The sequence below is a fragment of the Pipistrellus kuhlii genome, unplaced genomic scaffold (genome assembly GCF_014108245.1).
Source record: "Pipistrellus kuhlii isolate mPipKuh1 unplaced genomic scaffold, mPipKuh1.p scaffold_m20_p_2, whole genome shotgun sequence".
Classification (NCBI taxonomy): Eukaryota; Metazoa; Chordata; class Mammalia; order Chiroptera; family Vespertilionidae; genus Pipistrellus; species Pipistrellus kuhlii.
Window position 1 is genome coordinate 110,270,356 of NW_023425515.1, and position 23,497 is coordinate 110,293,852.

Genomic DNA, 23,497 nt, shown 5'->3' on the forward strand with positions numbered 1-23,497 from the left:
CTGCACACCCCCCACTGGGGATATGGCCGCAACCAAGGTACATGCCCTTGACCGGAATCGAACCAGGGACCCTTCAGTCCCCAAGCCGACGCTCTATCCATTGAGCCAAACTGGTCCCGGCTATATTTTCTTAATATCCACATTGTAGGCACTGTCGCTTTTAAAGAATAAAGTTATACTTTTCTTTGTCCTCTTTAAAAGGCAATAGGGATTAAACAACCTGGTATTCACACTTCTAGTAAGGCTTGATATTACTCTATGGAGTTGCTGTTAAACACAAAAAGGAATTGCTTATATGTTATAAAAGATCAACCTTATTAACATTTTAACAAACTAATTTAAACCATCTGGTGTTTAGAAAATGGATCTGGTTCTCCAAAGAAAATAAACAAGATATAAATAACTCTTGAGTTCCTGGGGTATTTATTTATTTATTTTTTTAAAGGAAAAGAACTTTCTTTGATCATATACCAGGGATTCTAACATTCATTTATTTACCCACCCATCAAACCCTGCTGAGCACCTTCTGTGGGCCAGGCACCACTCTAGGTTCCAGTGTTAAAACAATCTTTGCCCTTAAGGCACTTCCAGAGGGCAATAAATAAACAGATGGTCTGTGCAGAAATCAGCAGAAAAACAGGGAGCTGAAAGTAAGGCAAGTGGCACCTCCCATTAAACCTTGGTCCTTCCCTCAGGATAAAACTCTAGGGTGGGTTGCAAGGTCCCAGAGGTCTCGGATTCCTGCTTATCTCTGCAACTTATCTCTACAAACACTTATCTCTGGTCACTAGTGCTTTGGCCTTCACATTGCTGACTCCTACTTGCTCCTTGGCTAGTGCTTCTGGAAGCCTTACCTCAAATTGTCCCTTCCTCCTCACTTCCTGGTTTAAAGGCTGTGTCTGTCTTAACACCACTGCATTCCTAATGGCTGGGTGAAAGTGTGGCAAAAACATAAATATTTGTTTAATGAATGAGTGAATGAGTGAAGGAAGCTGTGTGAACAGGTGACTAAGCAATGAATGCATGCCTGCCTTGTGCCCAGGGCAGCAGGGATGGAAAGCTGACTGAGCCAGCATGGCAGGGTGGAGGAAAGAGCAGGCATTTAAAATGGCCGCAAAAGGGGTTTTCCCAGGACACTTCCTGCATGTATGAAACAGTCTAAGCTTTTGGAGACATACCAACAGATATTAGGGAGAGACAAATTTTGGCTTCAAGTATCTCTGGTTTAAAATGAAAAGTGAATACAAACACATAGTACCTACTTTATCAGAGATGAGCTACATAAAGCCTACAGTACAATAGCTGACACAACACAGGTTGCAATAAGGTAAAATCTAATATCTAAAATATAATACAAAATGGTGCGATCTAGTTTCTGTCCATGAGAAACACAGGGCCCAATAGGAGAAACGGGCTACTTGGTGGCTGACAGACATTAAGTAGCTTCCTAGGATCACACGGCTGGTACGTTCCAGGGCTGAGATCTGAACGGAGGTGTTTATCTGGTTTCCATATCTGCGCTTAGGTGAGATGCTAAGATCTGAGACAGACTTGAGAGCTGTCCTTAAGGAGACAGATGTGCCATCGTGGAGGATGTAATCTCAGGGAGATGCTGCTGATGGACTTGGAGACATGCTTAAGCTATAAAGGGACAGAGGAAGAGGGCCAGCAAAGGAAAAGGACTGGCAGTGAGGAGTGAGATTCCAACGGCTCAGAGGATCTCCAGGAGTGGGTCAGAGCACTCAGATGCTGCTGAGATGTCTAATTGGACAAGGGCATACATGTTGCTTGTGGCTATCAGGAGTCTGGTTACCTTTTCAAGAGCCATTTCAGTTCACATGGAAGTGGAACTCCTGGAAATAGAACTCATGTGTGTAAGCAACCGTGCAGAAGTGAAAGGGAAGCTGGGCAGGAACTTTTGGACCTGGAAGCAAAGAAGCCAAGGTATTTGTGGCTGTAAGAGATGGGAATGTGCTTTAAGGAGTGCAGTGGAGCCAGTGGAGAGAGAGAGGGAAAGAGTTCAGGAGAGCAGACGGAAGAAGCAGGGTTCTATAGGAGGAAACTGAGGTAAAGGATAGCAAAGCAGAACCAGTAACTTTGGTAAGAATGATAGTGGCTTCTTTATGAGGTGAAATGAAGAAATTGAAGCTATTCTGCACTGGTAAGTTTAAGACAAAAAAATGTCTACTTATGGAATGGTATTGGAGCAAGAGGCTATCATTTTAGAAAAAGTTAAGCTGAGTGCTTACCTCTATTCTTATATCAAAATAAATTCTAAATTCATAAAAAATTAAACCTATACAAGTATTTTCAAAAGTGTCAGAAGAAAATAAAAGAGCATTTTAGTAATCTTGGAGTGGGTATTTAACATGATGTAAAATTCAAAGGCAATAAAGTAAAATGTAATTACATAAAAATTAAAATCTTTCATATGAAAAAACATAGTGAACAAGGCCAAAAATAAATGACAAATGGGGAAAATGTGCTTGTGAAAAATAAGACAATGAAACAATGAGAGTAATTAAATATAGAAAAGAAACAAACATGGCTAATAGATATAGAAAAACAAACATGGAAAAGGACCAGTCAAAAATTGAGCATACACTAACTGAAATAAGGAATAATTTATAAAGATTCAATAGTAAAGTAGAGGATTCTGAGAATCAAATCAATGTTTTGGAATATGAGGAAGCAAAAAACATCCAATCAGAAGAGAAAAAAGTAAAAATTAAAAAACATGAAGATAGCATAAGAAGCCTCTGGGACAACTGCAAGCAAACAAATATTCGCATTATGGGGGCACCAGAAGGAGAAGATGGAAATCAAGCTATTGAAAATCTATTTGAAGAAATAATGACAGAAAACTTCCCCTATCTAGTGAAAGAAATAGACTTATAAGTCCAGGGAGAGTCCCAAACAAGAGAAACAAAAAGAGGACCACATCAAGACACATCATAATTAAAATGCCAAAGGTTAAAGACAAAGAAAGAATATTAAAAGCAGTAGAGAAAAGAAGTTAGTTGCCTACAATAAAGCTCCCATATGATTGTTAGCTGATTTCTCCACAGAAATTTTGCACCCTCTCCAATCCAGGATCACTCAGGGGATGTCAGACTGCTGGTTTAGGCCGGACATCCCTCTCACAACCAGGACTGCTGGCTCCTAACTGCTAACCTGCCTGATCGCCCCTAACTGCTCCCCCTGCCAGCCTGATCACCTCTAACTGCCCTTCTCCCCCTCCCCCCGCCAGCCCAGTAATCCCCAACTGCCTCCCCACCAGCCTGGTTGCCCCTAACTGCCCCTACCCTGCCAGCCTGGTCACCCCTAACTTCCCCCTCTGCCGGCCTGGTCGTCTCCAGTTGCCCCCCTACCTTCCTGGTCAACCCCAATGGCCTGCCCCCTCCTACCCCCTGCTTGCTAACCTGATTGCCCCTCATGGACATAGACAATAGTGCAGTGAAGACCTGGGGTGGGGCGGGTGCTGGGTGGAGGAGGATAAGAAGGGAAGAACGGGGGACACCTGTAATACTCTTAACAATTAAAAAAAAAAAAAAAAAGCCAAATGTTCTAAAGCTTTCAACTGATTAACAAATGATGCACATTTAGTTCTTCAAATCCTGCATCCATCTTGTTTGGGTTTGGTAAAGTTTGTTTCTGAAAGGTAGAATCTAGCCATGGATTTCAATAGCCTTGGGTTGAGTCCCAGCCTTGCAAAGTCACTGTTTGACTTTGGGCAAGTAACACAGCTCATAAAACTCAATGGCCTCTCCTAAAAATTGTGGTGATAGCAGTTCCGTCTTCATCCTTACTGTCCTTTCATCCAAATTTCTTCTCAGAAAGAGCCTTGGCACAGCACATCACTCTCAGGGGAGACACATTGGCATTCATTTGGCCGGTGACGTTGAGTGTTATGGGAATGTGTTGAGCTGGCTTGGAAAACAGTTTTCTTCTATGCTCATTAGAATCATAGGACACTTTAACTTAATATTATACGGTGAGACTGACTCAACTCTTTATCTCTTGCTACACATTTCCTCCTTTCTCATAAAAGAAAAATCCTCGTAAAAATTTATAATATATTGAAATATTGATGGAAATCTTAAGCCCTAATGTCTGAAGATACCTGTGGGCATGATTTATTATAGAAGTACCTATGTTACAACTTAGCAATTAGAAAATATTGATAAATGCAAACACATTATTGATGTCAATTAAAAAAACACAAGATTGATGAGCCTCCTACAGTGCTTTGACACAGGCAGTTAGAGAGTAATGCTCATCAATACACATTTAACCTGTATAAATACCGAGGGAAATCAGGCTGCTAGGAAACAAAGGGTGCTTTCACATTAAAGTAAGATTATTTAAACAAATGAGCATCTATTAAACAGGAATATCTAACAGAACCTCAAGTAAATTCCTACAGAACAAAAAAAGAATGTTTACTAGTAACTTATGATAAGATAAATAAGAAAAATATTCAAGAAGTGTCAAAAAACATTGACTTGACTAAAGGGTGGCCCAAGTGCCTGAGTTAGTTGGACCTGATTATATAAGTGAAGAGTGTATGAAGCCAGAACCTAAGGAAAATAGCATCTTATAGGTTAGAATCTTAGAATATATTTTTTAAATGGAGTACTCTTATCATACCATAACTACCTCAAAAGTACAACTAAACTCCAGAACAACCATCATTTAGAGTCACCTGAAATCTAGCTGAATCAAGTCCTACAACTAAGGACATAAAAAAGCTATACTGAAACTGGTAGGAGAGGCAGAGACACAGAATAGGCTGGTGGGATAAAAATTGGGAGGAATATCTCAAATGCCAAGATTGCCCCTGATGAGCAAGAAGTCTCAGCCTCTTTAAAGAGTCCCCAATCCAGGGTTCCAGGGTTGGGAAGAGAAGTACCCATAATCTAGCTGTTAAAACTAGTGGGAACTGTGGCTGAGGGAGATAGAGGGCAGTTCCTCTTAAAGGTCTTGTGCACACAAGTATTCAGACCTCCTCTGAGCTCCAGTGTTGGGACAGTAGCTCAAAAGACACCAAGTACATATGGGGAGAAACTGAAGTATCTGGCATCAGGGTCAGAGCTGGAAGGGCAGCTTTCTCCAAGACAAAAGTACTGGCAGAAGTCATTGTTCCTTTGATGAACTCTCCCCACACAGAACCAGAGGCAAGTGCCATATCTGAGATTCCATAAACCTTGCTCATACAGTTCCTTTGTCCTAGAAATTCTCTGAAACCCCAACAACTTGCAGGCCCACTGAGGCTGTTTCCAGTGGCTTTCCATATGAATGGCCTGTTTTGGCTCATGTTTCAGACTTTCCTAAAAATCTCTCTTATAAGCAGCATCTCGCTTCAGAAAGCCCTGTACCTCTCACTAAGTGGCCCTAGACCAAGCACTAACAACAGCTGGTCATGGTTCCCAGTTTAGCCTCTCCTGGGCACCTCCAAATGCAGCACAAGTAGCAGCCATCTGCAGATCATCCTGTAGCTCAAGCTGGTAGCCCCAGGCAGAACACTGCTGTAGCTTGCACATTGGCATGCACCTTCTGGAAGGCCCCAGAAGCAGCACACCCCGTGGATGGTTTTAGACTATGTCGAAGCATCACCCAGCCACCTCCAAAGGTGACACACTCAAGGGGTGGACTCTATGGGCACCAAAGTTTGCTCAAGTAAGTTTTGCTGTGTGGGTGGGCCCTTGCAAAGCTGATCCTTCACTGTGGTTACAGCCAGTCCTTGCAGCTATGGGTTTTGGGGTAAATCCCTCTTATTGACGTGTCAACAGCAATCAAGGTTCTACTACAACAGGAGGGTGTACACAGCCTCATGGGTGGTGCACACCTGGAGCACCCAGCTCAGGTGAATGGGGAAGCTGTGCCACTAGACCTACTACATTAGGCCGTTCTATCAAGCCTGGAAGATATAAAAAAAACAACACACAGTGAGGCTGACAAAAAAACCCACATTCATGCCCTAACTAGTTTGGCTCAGTGGATTGAGGGTTGGCCTGAAAGGTCCCAGGTTCAATTCCTGGCACTGTCATGTGCCTTGGTTGCAGGCACGTCCCCAGTAGGAGGTATGCAGGAAGCGTCTGAAAGATGTTTCTCTCTCATCAATGTTTCTAACTCTCTGTCCCTCTCTCTTACTCTCTAAAAAAATCAATAAAAAATATATTAAAAAAGAAAAAGAAACACATCCTTAACAGGAAATCAATAGTATAGTAGATGAAGCGGAGTATCAAAACAGTGATTTGGAATATAAGGAAGCAAAAACACTCAAATCAGAACAGCAAAAAGAATTAAAAAAATGAGGATAGAGTAAGGAGTTTCTGGGACAACTTCAAGCATATCAACGTTTGCATCATGGGGGTGCCAGAAGGAGAAGAGAGCAAGAAATTGAAAACCTTAAAATAAAATGATGGAAAACTTCTCTAACCTGGTGAAGGAAATAGACATACAAGTCCAGAAAGTGCAGAGAGAGATCCAAACAAGGTGAAATCAAAGTGGCCCAAGACACATAATAATTAAAATGCAAAATTAAAAGCAGCAAGAAATAAGCAGTTAATTACCTATAAGGGAGAGCTCACGAGACTGTCAGCTCTTAATAGAAACTTTGCAGGTAAGAAGGGACTACATGAACTATTCCAAATAATGAAAAGAAAGAATTTACAACCAAGATTACTGTACTTAGCAAAGCTATCGCATACACTTGAAGGACATAAACCGAGCTTCCAAGACAAGGAAAACTAAAGGAATTCATCACCACTAACCCAGTATTATCCTACCTTATAAAAGAGCAATATGTAAATTAACCATCACTCTGCTCAAGCCACACTCACCAACCAATCAGAGCAAGTATGTAATTAATCCCAGCCAAGATGGCTGCAGCCACAGAGAGCAGTTGAGAGAGGTTTGCGTTTCCCCAACAACAGAAGCCAAGCTTTTCACACACCCTAGCCGGCCTAGGCCTCCACTCAAGGCTACAAACTTTCAATAAAGAAGATACATGAACTCAACAGAAATGGCTAACAGCCACAGAGAGAGCAGGGAGCTTGGCTCCGCTCCAGGCTACAAAGTTTCAATTGTAGAAGGTAAATAAATTCCAGATACCAGGGCCTCCACTTGGGTCGCCTGGGGGGCGTGGCCAACCTGAAAACTACCACAGGCCCCTCGCCAGGCCACCCCACACCCCAAGGGAATTCCAACCCTGATTCGGGACACCCTTCAGGGCAAACAGCTGGCCCCCACCCATGCACCAGGCCTCTATCCTATCTAATAAAAGAATAATATGCTGATTGACCATCACTCCAACATACAAGATCAAGATAGCTGCTCCCAGGTGGTCAAAGATCCTGCCCCTATGTGGATACAAGAAGGCCACCACAAGATGGCCAGCAGGGAAGGGCAGTTTGGAGGCACCAGGTCTGCAAGGGAGGGCAGTTGAGAGGGATCAGGTTTGCAAGGGAAGGCAGTTTGAGGCAATCAATCCTGCAGGGGAGGGCAGTTAGGGTTGGCCAGGTTGGCAAAGGAGGGAAGTTGGGGGCAAACAGGCTGGCAGGTGAGTAGTTAGACATCAATCAGGCTGGCTTGGGTGTAGTTAGGAGGTGATCAGATTGGCAAGCAGAAGCGGTTAGGGGCAATCAGGAAGGCAGGCAGGTGAGCAGTTGGTAGCCAGCACTCCTGAATTGTGAAAGGGATGTCCAACTTGCCCATTTAACATCCCTCAAGGTGTCCCAGATTGGAGAAGGTGCAGGCTGGGCTGAGGGACACCCCCTACCCCGTGCATGAATTTCTATATATATAAAAGGCTAAGCAACTGGCCGACTAGATGGTAGATATGATACGTACTGACCACCATGGAGCAGATGCTCAAGGCAGGTGCTGCCGAGCAACAGCAACTTTGCAGTGTGCCCTCTTGCACTCTGGGACCCCTTGGGGGGATGCCGAAGAGCCGTTTTTGGACCAATCTTCGCAGGCCAGGCTGAGGGACCCCACCTGCTGGAGTCCCTCACTCCGCAGACATCCTTCAAGCCCCAGCACTGCCCCAGGTGAGGCCAGCACCCCAGGTGAGGCCACCAGGGGGGATCATGGGAGGTTGGATCCAGGGCATGTCTGGCCTGTCTCACCCCATCCCACCTTGCCGGCCATCTTCTAATTAATTTTATTTCAATGTGCATGAATCTGTGCACTGGGCCTCTAGTATGAAATGTTAAAGGGTCTTCTTTAAGAAGAAGAAGAAAAAAAAAAAAGATTAAAAAAAAATGAATAAAATGGCAATAAATATATAACTACCAGCAACTGAATTTAAAAAACAAAATAAATCAGAGAGGATCCAAGATGGCTGCTTGGGTAGACATCTAACCGCAGCAGCACACAACAATTTCAATGGAATACAACTAAAATGTAGAGTGGACATCGCCCAGAGCTACAGGTAGTCGACTGACTGAAAATTCTACAACAAGAAGGAAAGAGAAAACCAGAATGAAAATCAGAGGAGCTGAAAAAAAGCCTAAGGCACGGAGACATGCTGCACGCCTGCACACATGCGCGTGCAGAGAGGTCGCAGTCGGAGAGGAGGAGAGGGCTGGGTGCTGCCTGGCGTTCCCTAGCAGGAAGGAAATAAAACCCCCAGCCTGGGCTGAACCCCCGAACCGGCAGCGCTGAGCTCCAGTTATGGGACAGACCCTGGGGACCCAGGCTCGGGCAGAGGGAGACGGGGATGTGAGGCGGAATTCCAGGGGAGCAGTGAAAAGCAGGGCCCCGGAGTCGCGCGCACATTGCGCGCAGAGGACTGAATGTTGACTCTGAAGCTAGATTACCCTAGCCGGAAGAAACAAAGCCGCCGGCGGCGCTGAGCCTCAGTCCGGACTGCTCTGAATCCCAGTTCTAGGCCAATCCCTAGGGACCCAAGCTCAAGCAGAGGGAGACGGGGCCGTGAGGTAGAGTCATGGGAGAGCGGCGAAAGGCCGAGCCCCCAGAGTCGGAGTCAAGCACATTGCTTGCAAGGGAAGGAATGTTGACTCTGATATGGGATTGCCCTGGAGGGAAGGAAACAGGAGCACCGGCCGTGTTGGGCCCCAGTTTCGACTGCCCTGGGGACCCAGGCTCAGGCAGGGGGAGATGGGGCTGTGAGGCGGGATCCCAGGGGAGTGGCGAAAAGCGGAGCCCCCAGAGTAGCGCACACTGCGCGCAGACGTGCACAATGCATGCAGAGGACAGAATGTTGACTCTGATGCTGTATTGCCCTGGCGAGAAGAAACAAAATCTCCGGCGGTGCTGAGCCCCACTCCTGACTGCCCTGAACTCCAGTTCTAGGCCAATCCCTGGGGACCCAGGCTCAAGCAGAGGGAGACGAGGCTGTGAGGTGGAGTCCTGGGGGAGCGGCGAAAAGCGGAGCCCCCGGAGTAGCGCACACTGCGCGCAGAGGACAGTCTGTTGACTCTGATCCTAGACTCCCCTAGCGGGAAGGAGAAAAAAGCTCCAGACTGAAGGAATGCGACGAGGAGCAGGAGCCCCTGCAAGACGCCAGCCAGCCGGGCACCAGCAAGGAGCTGGGTGACGGGCCCCCCCGGGGGGGGGGGTTGCCCCCAAGCCTTCGACCGCTGAGCGCAGGCAACGGAGCCAAGGCCGGGGGCTGCTTCCTGGGTGGTGCCGACCCCGGCAACAGGCTGAAGTAGTGCAGGAGCCTGCGGAGAACAAAGGGGTGCCACAGGCCAACCTGCTGAGCTCCCAGGACAAGGAGGAAGAAAACAAAGAAGTTCTCAATGTGAAGAAATCAAGTGAGAGCAAAAGATAGTAAAATTACTTAAGAAAGAATACAAAGAAGATCTTGAAAAATCAAAGACTAAGTCAGAACTCAACTCACCAGCCAACATTGCAACATAAATGCGTTTAAAAAAACAAAAAGGACAGAATGTTGGAACGGTGGTGGCCAGGCCTAGAGTGGCCAGGCACAAGGCAGTGGCAGCCGGGCCCAGAGCAGCAACGGCCAGGCCCCAGAGCAGCAGCAGCCAGAACCAGAGCATCAACAGCCAGCACTGGAGCAGCCAGACCTGGGGCAGTGGCAGCCAGGCCTGAGATGGAGGCGGCCAAGCCCAGGGTGGCCAGTCCAGGAACACCCAGACCCGGAGCAGCCGGTTTGGGAGCAGCCAGGCCCAGAACAGCAGTAGCCAAGCCCGGAGCATCCAGGCTGGGAGCGGCCAGGCTGGGAGCGGCCAGGCCTGGGGCAGCCGGGCCCAGAGCAGCAGGGTGGGGTGCGGCCAGGCCCGGAGCAGCAGCTGCCAGGCTTGGAGCAGCCAGGCCCGGAGCAGCGGCTGCCAGGCTGGGAGCGGGCAGGCCCGGAGCAGCGGCTGCCAGGCTGGGAGCGGCCAGGCCAGGAGCAGCCGGGTCGGGTGCGGCCAGGCCCGGAGCAGCAGCTTCCAGGCTGGGAGTGGCCAGGCCCGGAGCAGCAGCTGCCAGGCTGGGAGCGTCCAGGTCCGGAGCGGCCTAGCCCGGAGCAGCCGGGCCCAGAGCAGCCGGGTCGGGTGTGGCCAGGCCCGGAGCAGCAGCAGCCAAGTCCAGAGCAACTAGGTCGGGAGCGGCAGTGACCAGACCTGGAGCAGCTGGTTGTGGAACGAAGCAGAGAAACAGAGGCCAGGCCCGGAGCAGCCAGGCCCGGAACATCTCGCTCCTCGCCTGCCCTTTCCCCACGGCTGTGTCTCAGACATGGCTGGAAACTTTTGCGGGAACTTGAGGGTCTGCTGAATCAAGTGATGAAGGCTTAGATTGGGATGTGTTGAGTTAGTATAGTGCTGGGCTGTTGATCTATGAGTGCCTTGGGTGGGGCCTGGATGAGGCTGGTTGACCTATTTGGGAATGTCTCTTGTGTGAAGTGTATCATTGGGCATGTGGAGGTATTATTGATATGAGAAAATGCTAAGTAATTGATTTACTATCTGGGGAAAGGAAGGGAGAAAGAGACTGAACATAAACTGTGCACCTATGGATGAGGACAATGGGGGATGGGGAGGGGGCGGAGGGTGAGGTGGGAACCTGGTGGAGGGGGGAAGAAATGAGGAACCTTTGTAATAATATGAACAATAAAGATTGATTTAAAAAAAATAAATAAAAAACAAAATAAACAAACAAGCATAACAGAAACAGACTCAGGGATACAGAGAATATTTTGAGGATTGCCAGATGAGAGGGATTGGATGAAGGGATTAAGAAATACAAATTGATAGTAACAGAATAATCATGTGTATGTAAAGTACATCATAGGGAATCTATACATATAAAGAGGCAATATGCTAATTGTCTGTTATGATGTCCCAGTCACGACCAATTTGCATATTGACAGACCAGCAGGAGGCTGCGAGTGCAGCAGGGGGTGGGTGGCTGGAGCCAGATTACCACGGGTCTGAGGAGAGTGCCTGAAGGAGCCCAGTCTGCAAAGAAGGAAGAGGAAGTGGCCACAGGAAGCTTTTCCAATCTCCCTGCATGGACACCCTACCCTAGATTCTGCACCCTGGGGGGGAATGGGAGGCTGAGCAGATGGGGAGAAGACCCAGCCTCAGAAACAGCTGCAACCGCACCTCCAACTCCCGATCTCTTCCCCCGCCACCCCTACCAGGGGCACCCACAATTACAGCAAGCAGGTGACCACCTATCAGCACCCTCGAAGCACCCAGGGCCTGAGGTCCGCTGCTGTCAGGCCCTCTCTGCTACGGCTGGGCACGTCTCTTCTCCCTACAACTCCAGACCTGGTTGGAGGCAGGCCTGAGCGGCCCCCCAGAATCATACCCTCCCCCTTCCCCCCCCTCCCCCTACAGCAGCAGCACCATCTCTGCAGAGGAAGAGCATAGAACCTCGGTGGGGGCGTGGCTAAACCTGCCCTCCTGGACCACCTAGCTCCGCCCTGGCCTGGCCCCCATCCAACTCCAGGAGATTGGAGCCCCATCCTGAGCAGGTACAGCTTTAACTTAAGAATGGTATTCCTACCGAAACCGGTTTGGCTCAATGGATAGAGCGTCGGCTTGGGACTGAAAGGTCATGGGTTCGATTCCGGTCAAGGGCATGTACCTTGGTTGTGGGCATATCCCCAGTAGGGGGTGTGCAAGAGACAGCTGATCGATGATTCTCTCATTGATGTTTCTAACTCTGTCTCTCCCTTCTTCTCTGCACAAAATCAATAAATTATATTTAAAAAAAAAGAAAAACTCAAGGGAATAGCAGTTAAAAAAAGATAAGAATGGTATTCCTTTGTCTTTAGTAGAAAAATTAAATGATAATGTTTTAAGAGAGATTAAATATCATGACTAAGGGAGTTATCACCCTTGTGTTATAAGTTAAATTTAGGTGTATCTTGCTCAAAACCTCTTCTCTTACCAATTATTATCATGTCTTTGAATAACATAAGTTAAAAAAAAGTTTTTAAAGGATGATACAGGTATAATTAGGAGAAATCTTTCAAAAGGCACAAATAAAACCATACTTCACACACACACACACACACACACACACACACACACACACGAAACCCATCAAATTTGAAAAAAATCCAACTACAGATATCAAATGCTCAGAAAATGAGTACATATTCTTATATACACACTGGGCTTGGGGGTAATGTCAGTATCTCCCTGCATCTCAGAGATGTGGTACAGAAAACACAAATTAACATGAACAGGGTGTGCCCCTTCTATTACCCTTCTTAGAAGATGTGACATTGTTCCTTTGTCATCTTGGGAGAAGATCTTCAGTATAAGCATGACTTGAATTAACTTTGATTGCTTGAAAGGATGAGCCAAGCAGTAAGGCATCAAAAGGTTTCCACTGAAGGGCACTTCAGTGATAGCTTGTCAAGAAAAGCACAATTGGAGCTGCAACCTTCAGATCTGTCGGGAAATTCTGAGCAAACACTTCTTAAATAAGGTGGCTGAACTTTAACATTTCAGACTGTGTTTTTGTATTTTTTCTTTTGAAGGCAGGGAGAGTGAAAGTGTTTTTCAGAAATGATAAATAAGATCAGCCCCTAGGATAAACTATTCATAATACTACAGACAGTAAGCTGTTAGCTTTTAATAAGAGTTCTAAATGAACAATTAGAAAAAGAAGTACAAATCTTGTCTTCTCTCACATCAAAGTCTTATTTACCTTCTGTCAAAATAAGGCCCTTCACAGTCTGATCTCTATCCTAAGAACTGGCTAAAATATAAGAAATAGATGTGGGCTCACCTTCTACTTGTGTCTTCAGGGAAAGTACTACAACATGCCAAGTCTGACTTTCCTCTTATAACCCAAGCATAATGGTATGGTCTTAGAAGGCTGCTATTACGAGAAACTGAGAGAACACATTCAAAGTGCTTAGCAAATAGTGTCAGCACATAGAGAGGGCACAATGAACACTGACAACAAGCACACATCACCACCACCACCTTCATCAATAGTCACCTCTTTACAGATGTGATAAATAAGGCAAATAAACAACTTACAATAGATTACTATCAAAGCTGAGCTCAATGTACTTTCTGTTCTAGAGCTGTTACTATCTACTTCTGCTTTAGATGCTTCAGCAACAAAAAAGTTCAAGGAATTCAAGAGTGAACAGCTATAGCAGACTAGATGGGAGGATAATAAAAATTCCCAAATAAAATTTGTGCAAAAACTTTCTAGTGATTAGTATTACTTGAGCTTTTCTGAACATGGAAATATGCAAAAGACCTATTATTAGATATGAAAAAAATGCAGAGGTGAGCAAGGCTTTGTCTAGAAAGAAAATGGAATTCTGTTTTGTGCATGTCAACCTTGGAGGAACAAAGTAAATATAATAGGAAATCTTCAACCAAAAGGCATTTCTTCCATAAGAATGCCACACATATTATTGCCCCAGACTTAAAGATTTACTGGAATTTCTAGAAAAAGCAGAGAGGGAGACAATTAGTTTAAATTCTTGTAAAAAGAAGCCTTTTTATAGCTGCAGAGGAACTACATATTGAACAGACTGAAAAAGTAGGTTTACAGTTGAGTATGTGAAACACAGAGTTTATTTCTGAGTTATTATTTTATTTTTCATATAAACAACTGTTAGCCTACTTTCACCCACCATGTACATAGCTGGCTACAACTTTTCTCACATGTAGCCTAAACTACAGAGTTAAGATCTTGGTGAAAAATGGCCAAGGAAAACTGAGCATAGAGTAAATTACTCTAAAGTGTATCAGTAAGTTTCTGCAAGTAAAGAAGAAGGGGACAGATACTGAACTATAGAAATTTAGAACTTATTTGTCACTTAAGTATTTGGATGGAAAAATATATTGTAGCTGTAGTATGTAATTGTACAATGAGAGGATAAATTCGGTGCTTCTACTTTTGTCCCACCCTAAATTTTGATCATCATGAATTCTAAAAACTTCTCTTGGCCCCAACCTTTCTGGTAGGTGACACATCACCAGTACTAGCACCGATCTCTAAGCAGAACATCTTTCAAAGAAAATTAAATAGCAGTTGAAAAGCAATAACGCCTTAAGGAATAGGAAAAAAGAAAAAAAGAATAAAATGCTTTCCTCAAACCCTAACTGGTTTGGCTCAGTGGATAGAGCACTGGCCTGTACACTGAAGGGTACCAGGTTCAATTCTGGTGAAGGGCATGTACCTTGGTTAGCAGGCACATCCCAAGTAGGGCATGTGCAAGAGGCAGCTCATCAATGTTTTTCCCTCATTGATGTTTTCTAACTCTCTATCCCTCTCCCTTCCTCTCTGTAAAAAAAATCAATAAGATATATTAAAAAAAAAAAAAAAAAAAAGCTTTCCTCAAGCCCTAATGTCAATACCAGTTTCTTCCTAATTTGACTTCTTCCTGCTCCCTGACTGGCTTCTTTGCTACATTAAACACAATCTGCTCAATAAATCAAATATAATGTATATATTGCAATTCTGTGCCCACAATTTCTTTTCCTAAGTATTTTTTGAGCACCCACTCTACTCCATATAATTATGAATTGACCTTATGATTTTTTTGGAGGAAAAGTTGGGCTGGGATTATGAACCTTGTAGAAGTCCTCTCTCACTTTGACTCTGGAGACAAACTCCTCGTCTCCATCCTAGATCCCATCTACTATTTACTCATTTAATAGAAAATATATATATATATATATATATATATATATATATATATATATGATAGAATATATATATTTACTCATTTAATAGAATATATATAGCTTAAAAGTATATCCTAGTAGTACTTTTCCCTACACCCATATAGATAAACCAAAATTAGTTCAAAGCATCAATCTACATATTTAAAAAATAATAAGGCAGTCAGAAGCAAGAGAGATTTATGTACTCTGTCTTATACTTGGGAGCAGACAGGAAAGCTCAGTTTAGTGAAGGCTAGTGCAGAACTTGCTTTCAGGAGAGAGGAAAAACTCATACAAGCTTCCAGGGTCAATCTATCTTTATAGAATGATTTTATATGAAAATAATGGGAATTTATAGAAAGGTAGAAGAATGTCTTTACTAGTTATAAGATGTAAGATAATGCAGATAGCTGGAAAGAAATTAGATTGCCAGATTGAATTATAATTTTCAGGGAGTTGGTCCAAAAGTGTCAAAGAAAGAACACGTGTATGTCAGACTTCTATTTTATATTTAATATTTAGTGGACAATAATGATAAAGAAGGAGCAAAAGGTGCCTGCCTTACTAATAATGGAGGAAAAAACAATTTGTCATTTTACTAGTACTTCTTCAAATTAGGTGTAGTGTGAAAGATTAATAAGAAATGAAGATGCTCTCCCGAATCCTTCAGGGATGCAACAATGAAGATTAACTATCTCTGTGCATTAAGGATATAAAGAAAAAATGACTCTGAGAGGCGGAGCTAGGTTGATGTGGTCCTTAAATATCTTAGACACAAAATTGAGGGATGACTTAAGATTATCTTTATCCTTTAGTTTCTACTGACTCAGGTGCTCATGGCCTTGAACATCTGAGTTTGGTCTAAGGTATTAGAAAACCTGAACACAGATCTGGTCATTAGGCAGAGACAAGGCATCTAGCTTTATTACACCTTGGTTTTTCTACCCTCCAGAAAGAAGGAAATATATGCACAGAGACTTTTTTAAGAACTGCAAAATCTTACCATGCTTACAGCTGTATCATCAGCATCACAGCTGAAAGTTAGAAAAAAAAAAAATCCACTTGAAAGACTGAGTAAAAAGCAAGGAAGTAGGGTACAGTGTTGAGAGAGCAGACAGTCTGATGAAGGGCTTCAGTTTGAATACTGCCTTATAGATGTGCACATCTGGCAGCTGGGAAGAGCTTTCTTACCTGTGGAAAATTAATACTGAGGTTGATGTGCATCCTGATGGTCTCTGGGCCCAAGTACACAAGTGAAAGAGGGACTTGCTATGAAGACGGTACAGCAAGATCCTCAGATTTCTGCATTCCTTTCAAGGTTCATTCTCTCTGAAGAGAGGTTTGGGGCAGCCAGCAAGATACCACAATTTGGTGGCACAGATTCCTTGACTGCACAGTTTAATCTCAGGGGCCAAACTCTTCATATATTTATTTAGTCCACAAATAAATAGCAAGAGCCAACTTTGAGGGGGGGGGGCTATTCTAGGTACTCTGGATAATAATATTTACTATGTGCTAGCACCCTTCTAAGGGTTTCACATATGTTAACTTATTTGTTCCTCACTATAACCCATGAAGCTGGGTCTGTTGTCATCTGTACTTTACATTAGGTGCAGAGAAGTTAGATATTTGGTTCAAGGTCATAGTAGGTTGAATAAGGATTTGAATACAGTTAGGCTGGTTCCAGAGCCCATGCTTTTATGTACCTGATAGCAGTGACCATGACAGGTGAGATCCCTGTTTGCACAGGAAAGGAGAAAACAAACAAGACAACAGAAATGCTATTTTTGTTTTGATACATGCTGTAATGAAAACTAAGCAGGGTAAGGTGACAGAGTGACAGAGGGAAGGAGGCTATTTCAGATTTTGGAATAAGTGGAGTCTGAGGGAAAAGGGGAATCAAGGTATTTGAAGGAATGGGGAGAGACTAGACCAGGCAGTAGGTGCAAAGGTTGTGAGATGCGAACAAACTGGAGTTGTACAAGAGATATGAAGAAGGTACTGACATAGTGCGAGGAGACAAGAGCAATGGAGGGCCTTTGACGACTTAGTATTTCATTGTCAGGGTGCAACGAAGCCCCTGGATCATTGTGACCAGTGTGTAACCTGCTCTGATTTTCCTTATAAGGATCATTCTGACAGCGTGCGAAGAATAGAACATTTGGGGTAAAGGGCAACTGGAGCAAGTTAGAAGGCTATTACAGTGGTCTGTGAGAAGGAAATACACATGCTACTTTATTTTAGGCATTTTCACCAAGGTCAAGTTTACCAGCTTAGAGTGAAGTGGCTCCAAGAATCCACTACAGCTCATAAACCAACTATGGTAAATGTTATTCTTGAACTCAGGAACAGTCTTGATGTGAAAGGGAAGTGAACAGAAACCTCCCAGTTGTTGATGTATAATTGGCAAACTAGTTCTCTGATAGGATGAGAATGTTTCACTTGTCAGGACCTCTTTGAGCAGGGCCTTTAGGGATCACAGGATCAACCACCTAGTTACTAGCTGATCTACTAGTTACTATGGCAGCTCTGGGCACTGGCTGTTACGCCTAGACTTCGTGATCCCCAAGGACCACCAGGGAGCCGAGTCCGATGCAATAAACAAAAGGGCCTCTTCCATGCTAGCATGGGCTCCGTCCCACCTACGCCAGCAGCATGACGGAAGAGCGCGAATTTCGCCCAGTCCAGGGGTTTTACTCCGGTGGTGATGTCACTGCTTTGGCTGACCCTCATTGGGCTAGGGTCTAATGGAGGATAACTCCGCCCTGCCCCACAGTGGAGTCAGGTGTTTTATCCTCGCCCCGCCCTGCCCTCTCACTGGCAGTTCTGGGTTGGGCACTAGGCCTCTAAGTGGATTCACTGGAAATGTCTAATGACAGCCAATCTAGTCTTTTTTATTTATTTATTTACTTATTTATTTTTTATTAAGAGGGTAGTTTTAGCATTTCAAAATGGAGACAGCAGAACCAATTCCAGCATGTAATAATTACAAGAGTTCCCTCAAAAGGTTGATAGGGCTGAAACCGGTTTGGCTCAGTGGATAGTGTGTCGGCCTGGGGACTGAAAGGTCCTGGGTTTGATTCCAGTCAAGGGCATGTACCTTGGTTGCGGGCACATTCCCAGTGAGGGTGTGTGCAGGAGGCAGCTGATCGATGTACCTCTCTGTCATCGATGTTTCTAACTATCTCTCTCCCTTTCTCTCTGTAAAAAATCAATAAAATATATTTAAATAAACTAAAGGAAAAAAAAAAGTTTGATAGGACTTAGGGGACTCAAAAAGGGTGAGCTACATATGTAGTTTACCTGTTGTAAATGGCTACAAAGCATTTCCCCCAAACCTGAATGGTATTGTTAACTGCCAAACAGCTCAGGGCATTTTATTGCCTCCTGTTGGCCAAACACCTGAACAGCTGTAGGCTATTCCCAAAACTGACAATCTCTGTAAACCCTTTGATACTTTACCCTTTTGAGTGTATATTTCCATCTTGCCTTGGGACAAATTATGTTTAATAAAAACTCAGGTCCTTGGTCAAGGAGGAGAGTCTTCCAGTTCCTTCAGCTGGAAGCTCCTCTGACCCCCAATGCCTCTCAAAAATATCTTTCGTCCATGAACTCTTTAATCATCTATGCACAGCCCTTTCTCCAGAATGCTGAACCCTTTGTAAGGCTGGGGGAAAGAACCCTGGCACAGCTGAAATGGTGGAACAGATTACTTACAGGTAACCTTTTCTAAGCATTTTCTATTCTGAGCAAAGTTACACTAGAAGAGGAAACCAGCCTGTTTTGGTGATGCTTGCCAACTTTTACATGGGAAAGTGCCAAAGAATGAAATCTTTCTGAGTTTATGCAAAATAAGGACAAGTTCCAATGTTAAAGGTTCCATAAATTTCAACCACTGAAGCCTGGAAAGTGCCACTCATTAATCTGCTATTTTCAAAGTATATGTAAATGTGCAGATCAGTTTCTTTGTATGACTATCCTAAGCATAACAGTTATTTACCACTACAAGTCTTTTTTTCCCCCCATCCATAATTTCCTAGGCTTGTCTGAATGTAGTAAAGTTACTCTATTGCTACCGTGTTTCCCCAAAAATAAAACATCCTCCGAAAATAAGACCTACTTACAAGTTTCCTTCTGAGTGAAATAAAAGGCATCTCCTCCAAAATAAGGCCCCCCTAGGCTCTGTCGTACAAATGTGTAATATATCTTACAAAAAGAACACTTTTTTGGGGGGGATCCAAGATGGCTGCACAGGTAAACACCTAACTGCAGCCGCACACAATTTAAATAAAATACAACTAAAATATAAAATGGACATTGCCCAGAGCTACAGGAAGTCGACTGACTGAAAATTCTACAACAAGAAGAAAAGAGAAAACCAGAAGGAAAATGAGAGGAGCTGTAAAAGCCTAAGGTACGGAGACATACTGCGCGCGCGTGTAGAGGCCAGAGCCGGGGAGGAGGGGAGGCTGAGTACCTGGCTGGCATTCCCTAGTGGGAAGGAAATAAAAGCTCCGGACCGGGCTGGACCTCAGTCCGACAGCGCTGAACCCTAGTTCTAGGCCAGACCCTGGGGACCCAGGCTCAAACAGAGGGAGCCTGGGCTGTGAGGGGGAGTCCCAGGGGAGCGGTGAAGGGCAGAGCCCCCGGAGTAGCGCACATTGCGTGCAGAGGACAGTCTGTTGACTCTGATGCTAGACTGCCCTGGCGGGAAGGAGACAAGGGCTCCAGGCTGGGAGGAGCGCGATGAGGAGTGGGAGCTTCCAAGGAGCCGGGCGATAGGGCCCCCCGGGGAAGGTGCCGCTGGGCTCTCGACTACTGATCGCCAACCACAGAGCCGAGGCCGAGGGCTGCTTCCTGGGTGGCACCGACCCCGGCAACAGGCTGAAACCACGCAGGAGCCCGCGGAGAACAAAGGGGCGCCGTGGGCCAGCCTGCTGAGCTTCCAGGACGAGGAGGAAGAAACCGAAGAAGTTTTCAATGTGAAGAAATCAAGTTATAGCAAAAAGATAGTAAAATTACTTAAGAATACAAAGAAGATCTTGAAAAATTGAAGATTAAGACAGAACTCAACTCAGCAGCCAACACTGCAACATAAATGCGTTTAAAAAAAACAACAAAAAAAACAGAATGTTGGAGCAGCAGCTGCCAGGCCCAGGGCAGTGGCAGCCAGGCCTGGAGCAGCAGCAGCCAGGCCCAGAGCAGCCAGGCCTGGGGCAGTGGCAGCCAGGCCTGGGGCGGAGGACGCCAAGCCCAGGGAGTCCAGGCCTGGAGCAGCCAGATCTGGAACAGCCGGGCCCAGAGCAGCCGGGTTGGGGGCAGCCAGGCCAGGAGCAGCAGCAGCCAGGCTGGGAGCGGCCGGGTCTGGAGTGGCTAGGCCCAGAGCAGCCGGGTCGGGAGCAGCCAGGCCCTAAGCAGCAGCAGCCAGGCCGGGAGCAGCCAGGACCGGAGTGACCGGGCCCAGAGCCGCCGGGACGGGAGCAGCCAGGCCTGGAGCGGCTGGGCCCTGAATGGCCGGGCCCGGAGCAGCCAGGCCCAGAGCAGCAGCAGCCAGGCCGGGAGTGGCCGGGCCCAGAGCAGCCGGGTCGGAAGCAGCCAGGCCCGAAGCAGCAGCAGCAGCCAGGACGGGAGTTGCCAGGCCTGGAGTGGCCAGGCCTGGAGCAGCCGAGCCCAGAAAAGCTTGCTCCTCACCTGCCCATGCCCCAGGGCTGCTTCTCAGACATGGCTGGAAACTTTTGGGGGAACTTGAGGGTCTGCTGAATCAAGTGATGAAGGCTTAGATCTGGATGTGTTGAGTTGTTGTAGCGCTGGGGTGTTGATCTGTGAGTGCCTTGTGTGGGGTCTGGATGAGGGTGGTTGATCTATTTGGAAGTCTCTTTTGTGTGAAGTGTATCCTTGGGCATGTGGAGGTATTATTGATTGAGAAAATGCTAAGTAATTTTACTACCTGAAAAATTTAAAGTTCTGAAAGTTTAAGGTCCCTTGCAAAAAAGAGGTTTTAAAGCTAACACCTTAATTTTAATGGAGAAAGAGGAGGACAAACCCTTCCCACCCCGAACAGGTAATCCAATTCCAGCCAGCAGCTATCTTTAAACAATGTGTTCATTTACATTTGAATGGTTATGCCTTTTGATTGGCAAGTTTACATGTAAACAAGTTTGCTTCTCAGTTCCCAGGGCAGAAAAAACAAGGTTTAAAATTATTAGATTTTAAAATTTATTCTTAAAAATATAAAAGTTTATTAATTAAAAAAAAAAAACCCAAGGAAATTAAAAAACCTGATGAACAATATTAACTGTTGATTATAATAGAATCAGAGATATGTGAGGGGAGTGGACTGACAATTCTCGGGAAAAGGGGAGTGGTGGATGCGGGAAGAGACTGAACATAAATTGTGCACCTATGGATGAGGACAATGGGGGGTGGGGAAAGGGCAGAGGGTGGGGTGGGAACCTGGTGGAGGGGCGAAGAAATGAGGAACCTTTGTAATAATATGAACAATAAAGATTGATTTAAAAAACAAACAAACAACCCCCCCCCCCCCCCCCCCCCACTTTTTGGAAGTTTCCCATGCTTAAAGCATCAACCTTTAGTTAAATGTGAGAACTCCCAAAGGATGCATTCCCTGGAAATTCTGGAAAGCTGATATTTTCCTTAATGTTCTTCTTAAATTCAATAATATAATAGGTCATCTTTCTATTGATATATATATATGAGTAAAAGGAACAGTCTCATGATTCTGTGTAAATCATAAACACCAAAAATAGTGACATGCATTCAAGGTGATGTGTCAAAGCTTTCAACTCTTAATGCAAAATAGTACATCATTGAACTTTCTTACCTGTCGATGAATAATTTCCAGGTTTCTCTTGGCTTTATTCACTAGAGTCTGAATTTCTACAGGATCTTTCACATTCTTATTTTCTCTGAAGGCATCTCTTATCTTCCTGATAGCATAAGTTCTAAATAAATTTGGGGGTGGAGAGGGGAAGAAAGGTGTCAGTATCTCTGAAGCTATGCTTTTAAATGAATATAAAAGCTCTTCCTTAGGAATTAACTGTCTGATATTCTATGAATAATTCACTTCATTGTTTGCTCTGGGGACAGGCCCATCCATTACTATTCTGGGATGACTAAGAAAACATATTTAGAGATACAATATAAATCTACCCCAAACAAGTCACATATAAACGGCAAACTGTTACTGAAATGCTCTTTAGATTGCTGATTCCTTATAGAGTTATTCACATGTGGCTACCCTCCATATACATGGAGAATTGAACCTTTAATGTACCGAGACAAAGCAAAAACTATGAGGGGGAAATGATGTACCACATATGAATGTACCAAGGCAGTGATGTAAGTCAGATTCAGGGCAGCTCTACAATATTGTCCTAAGTTTTGGCTGTTTCTTCCTCTTGTGTAACTTAACATCCACATCAGGATCTTACCTCAGTCCAGAGTGCAGATTGCACACATACGCACATACATCCACACGCCTAACACTCTCCTCCCCTCATATAAATTACATGCAATATAGGACAGCTAAAGAAAAAGGCTTTCAAATCAGACAGGTTTAGGTTTAAATTCTTGCTCTTCCTCCCTGGTTGTGTGAAACTGGCCAACCTTCTTAACATAACTGATGTTTTCTCTTTGTCAGACAGGTACAATCCTGCCTACCTCAAAGAGGTGCTGGGGGAGGAGAGAGTAAGCTTTATAATGAGTGTCTGAATCTGAAAGAGATCCTGGAACAAGAAAAAAGACTCAATAAATGAAAACTGTTCCTCTTTCTTCTTGGTATACTTTACTGTAATTAGTATCTGCCTCCCCTTACATCACTGTGATACCAGAGTGTGTGATAGAGGGTAGATGGGCCTGGATAATTATCACCACTGCTAAGTCAAGAGTCCTTAACCTAGTATACCCTCACACTCAAAGGGCCATGGCCTTCACCCCTGGGCCCACTCATTGGTACCAGATTAAAGACAAGGCTAAGGAGAAGCAGCCCATGTCAAACATATCAGACACAATTTTCTGTATTTTCTTTAGCATCTCATATTGTTCCTAACTTTGAACACCAGCTAAGGAATCCATGCCAAGCCCAGCTGGCATGGCTTACTGGTTGAGTGTTGACCTCTGAACCAGGAGTTCCCTCTCAGGGCACATGCCTGGATTGCAGGTTCAATCCCCAGTGTGGGCATGCAAGAGGCAGCCAAACAATGATTCTCTCTCATCATTGCTGTCTTTTTTATCTCTCCATCTCCTTCTCCCTTCCTCTCTGAAATCAATACAAATATATTAAAAAAGAAATCCATGGGAAACTATTAGTATCATTTAGACATAGAATGGAAATAGAGGCAAAAAAAAAAAAA

The 23,497-nt window shown here is 44.8% G+C and overlaps 1 protein-coding gene across 6 annotated transcripts in view; it reads right to left on the reverse strand.

The window, feature by feature from the left end:
- Positions 1 to 23,497, reverse strand: part of LYRM4 (LYR motif containing 4) — a 112,809-nt gene that overhangs the window by 67,132 nt on the left and 22,180 nt on the right. For 3 of the 6 annotated variants that reach the window (XM_036446287.2, XM_045584233.1, XM_045584232.1), the window contains exon 2: positions 21,967 to 22,087. In XM_036446287.2, the coding sequence (XP_036302180.1) occupies positions 21,967 to 22,087 (121 nt within the window). Of the gene's footprint in view, positions 1 to 12,552; positions 12,895 to 12,927; positions 13,328 to 13,782; positions 13,899 to 21,966; positions 22,088 to 23,497 lie in introns of those variants that run through there. The other 3 variants (XM_036446288.2, XM_036446289.2, XM_036446290.2) reach the window with 3 other exon arrangements.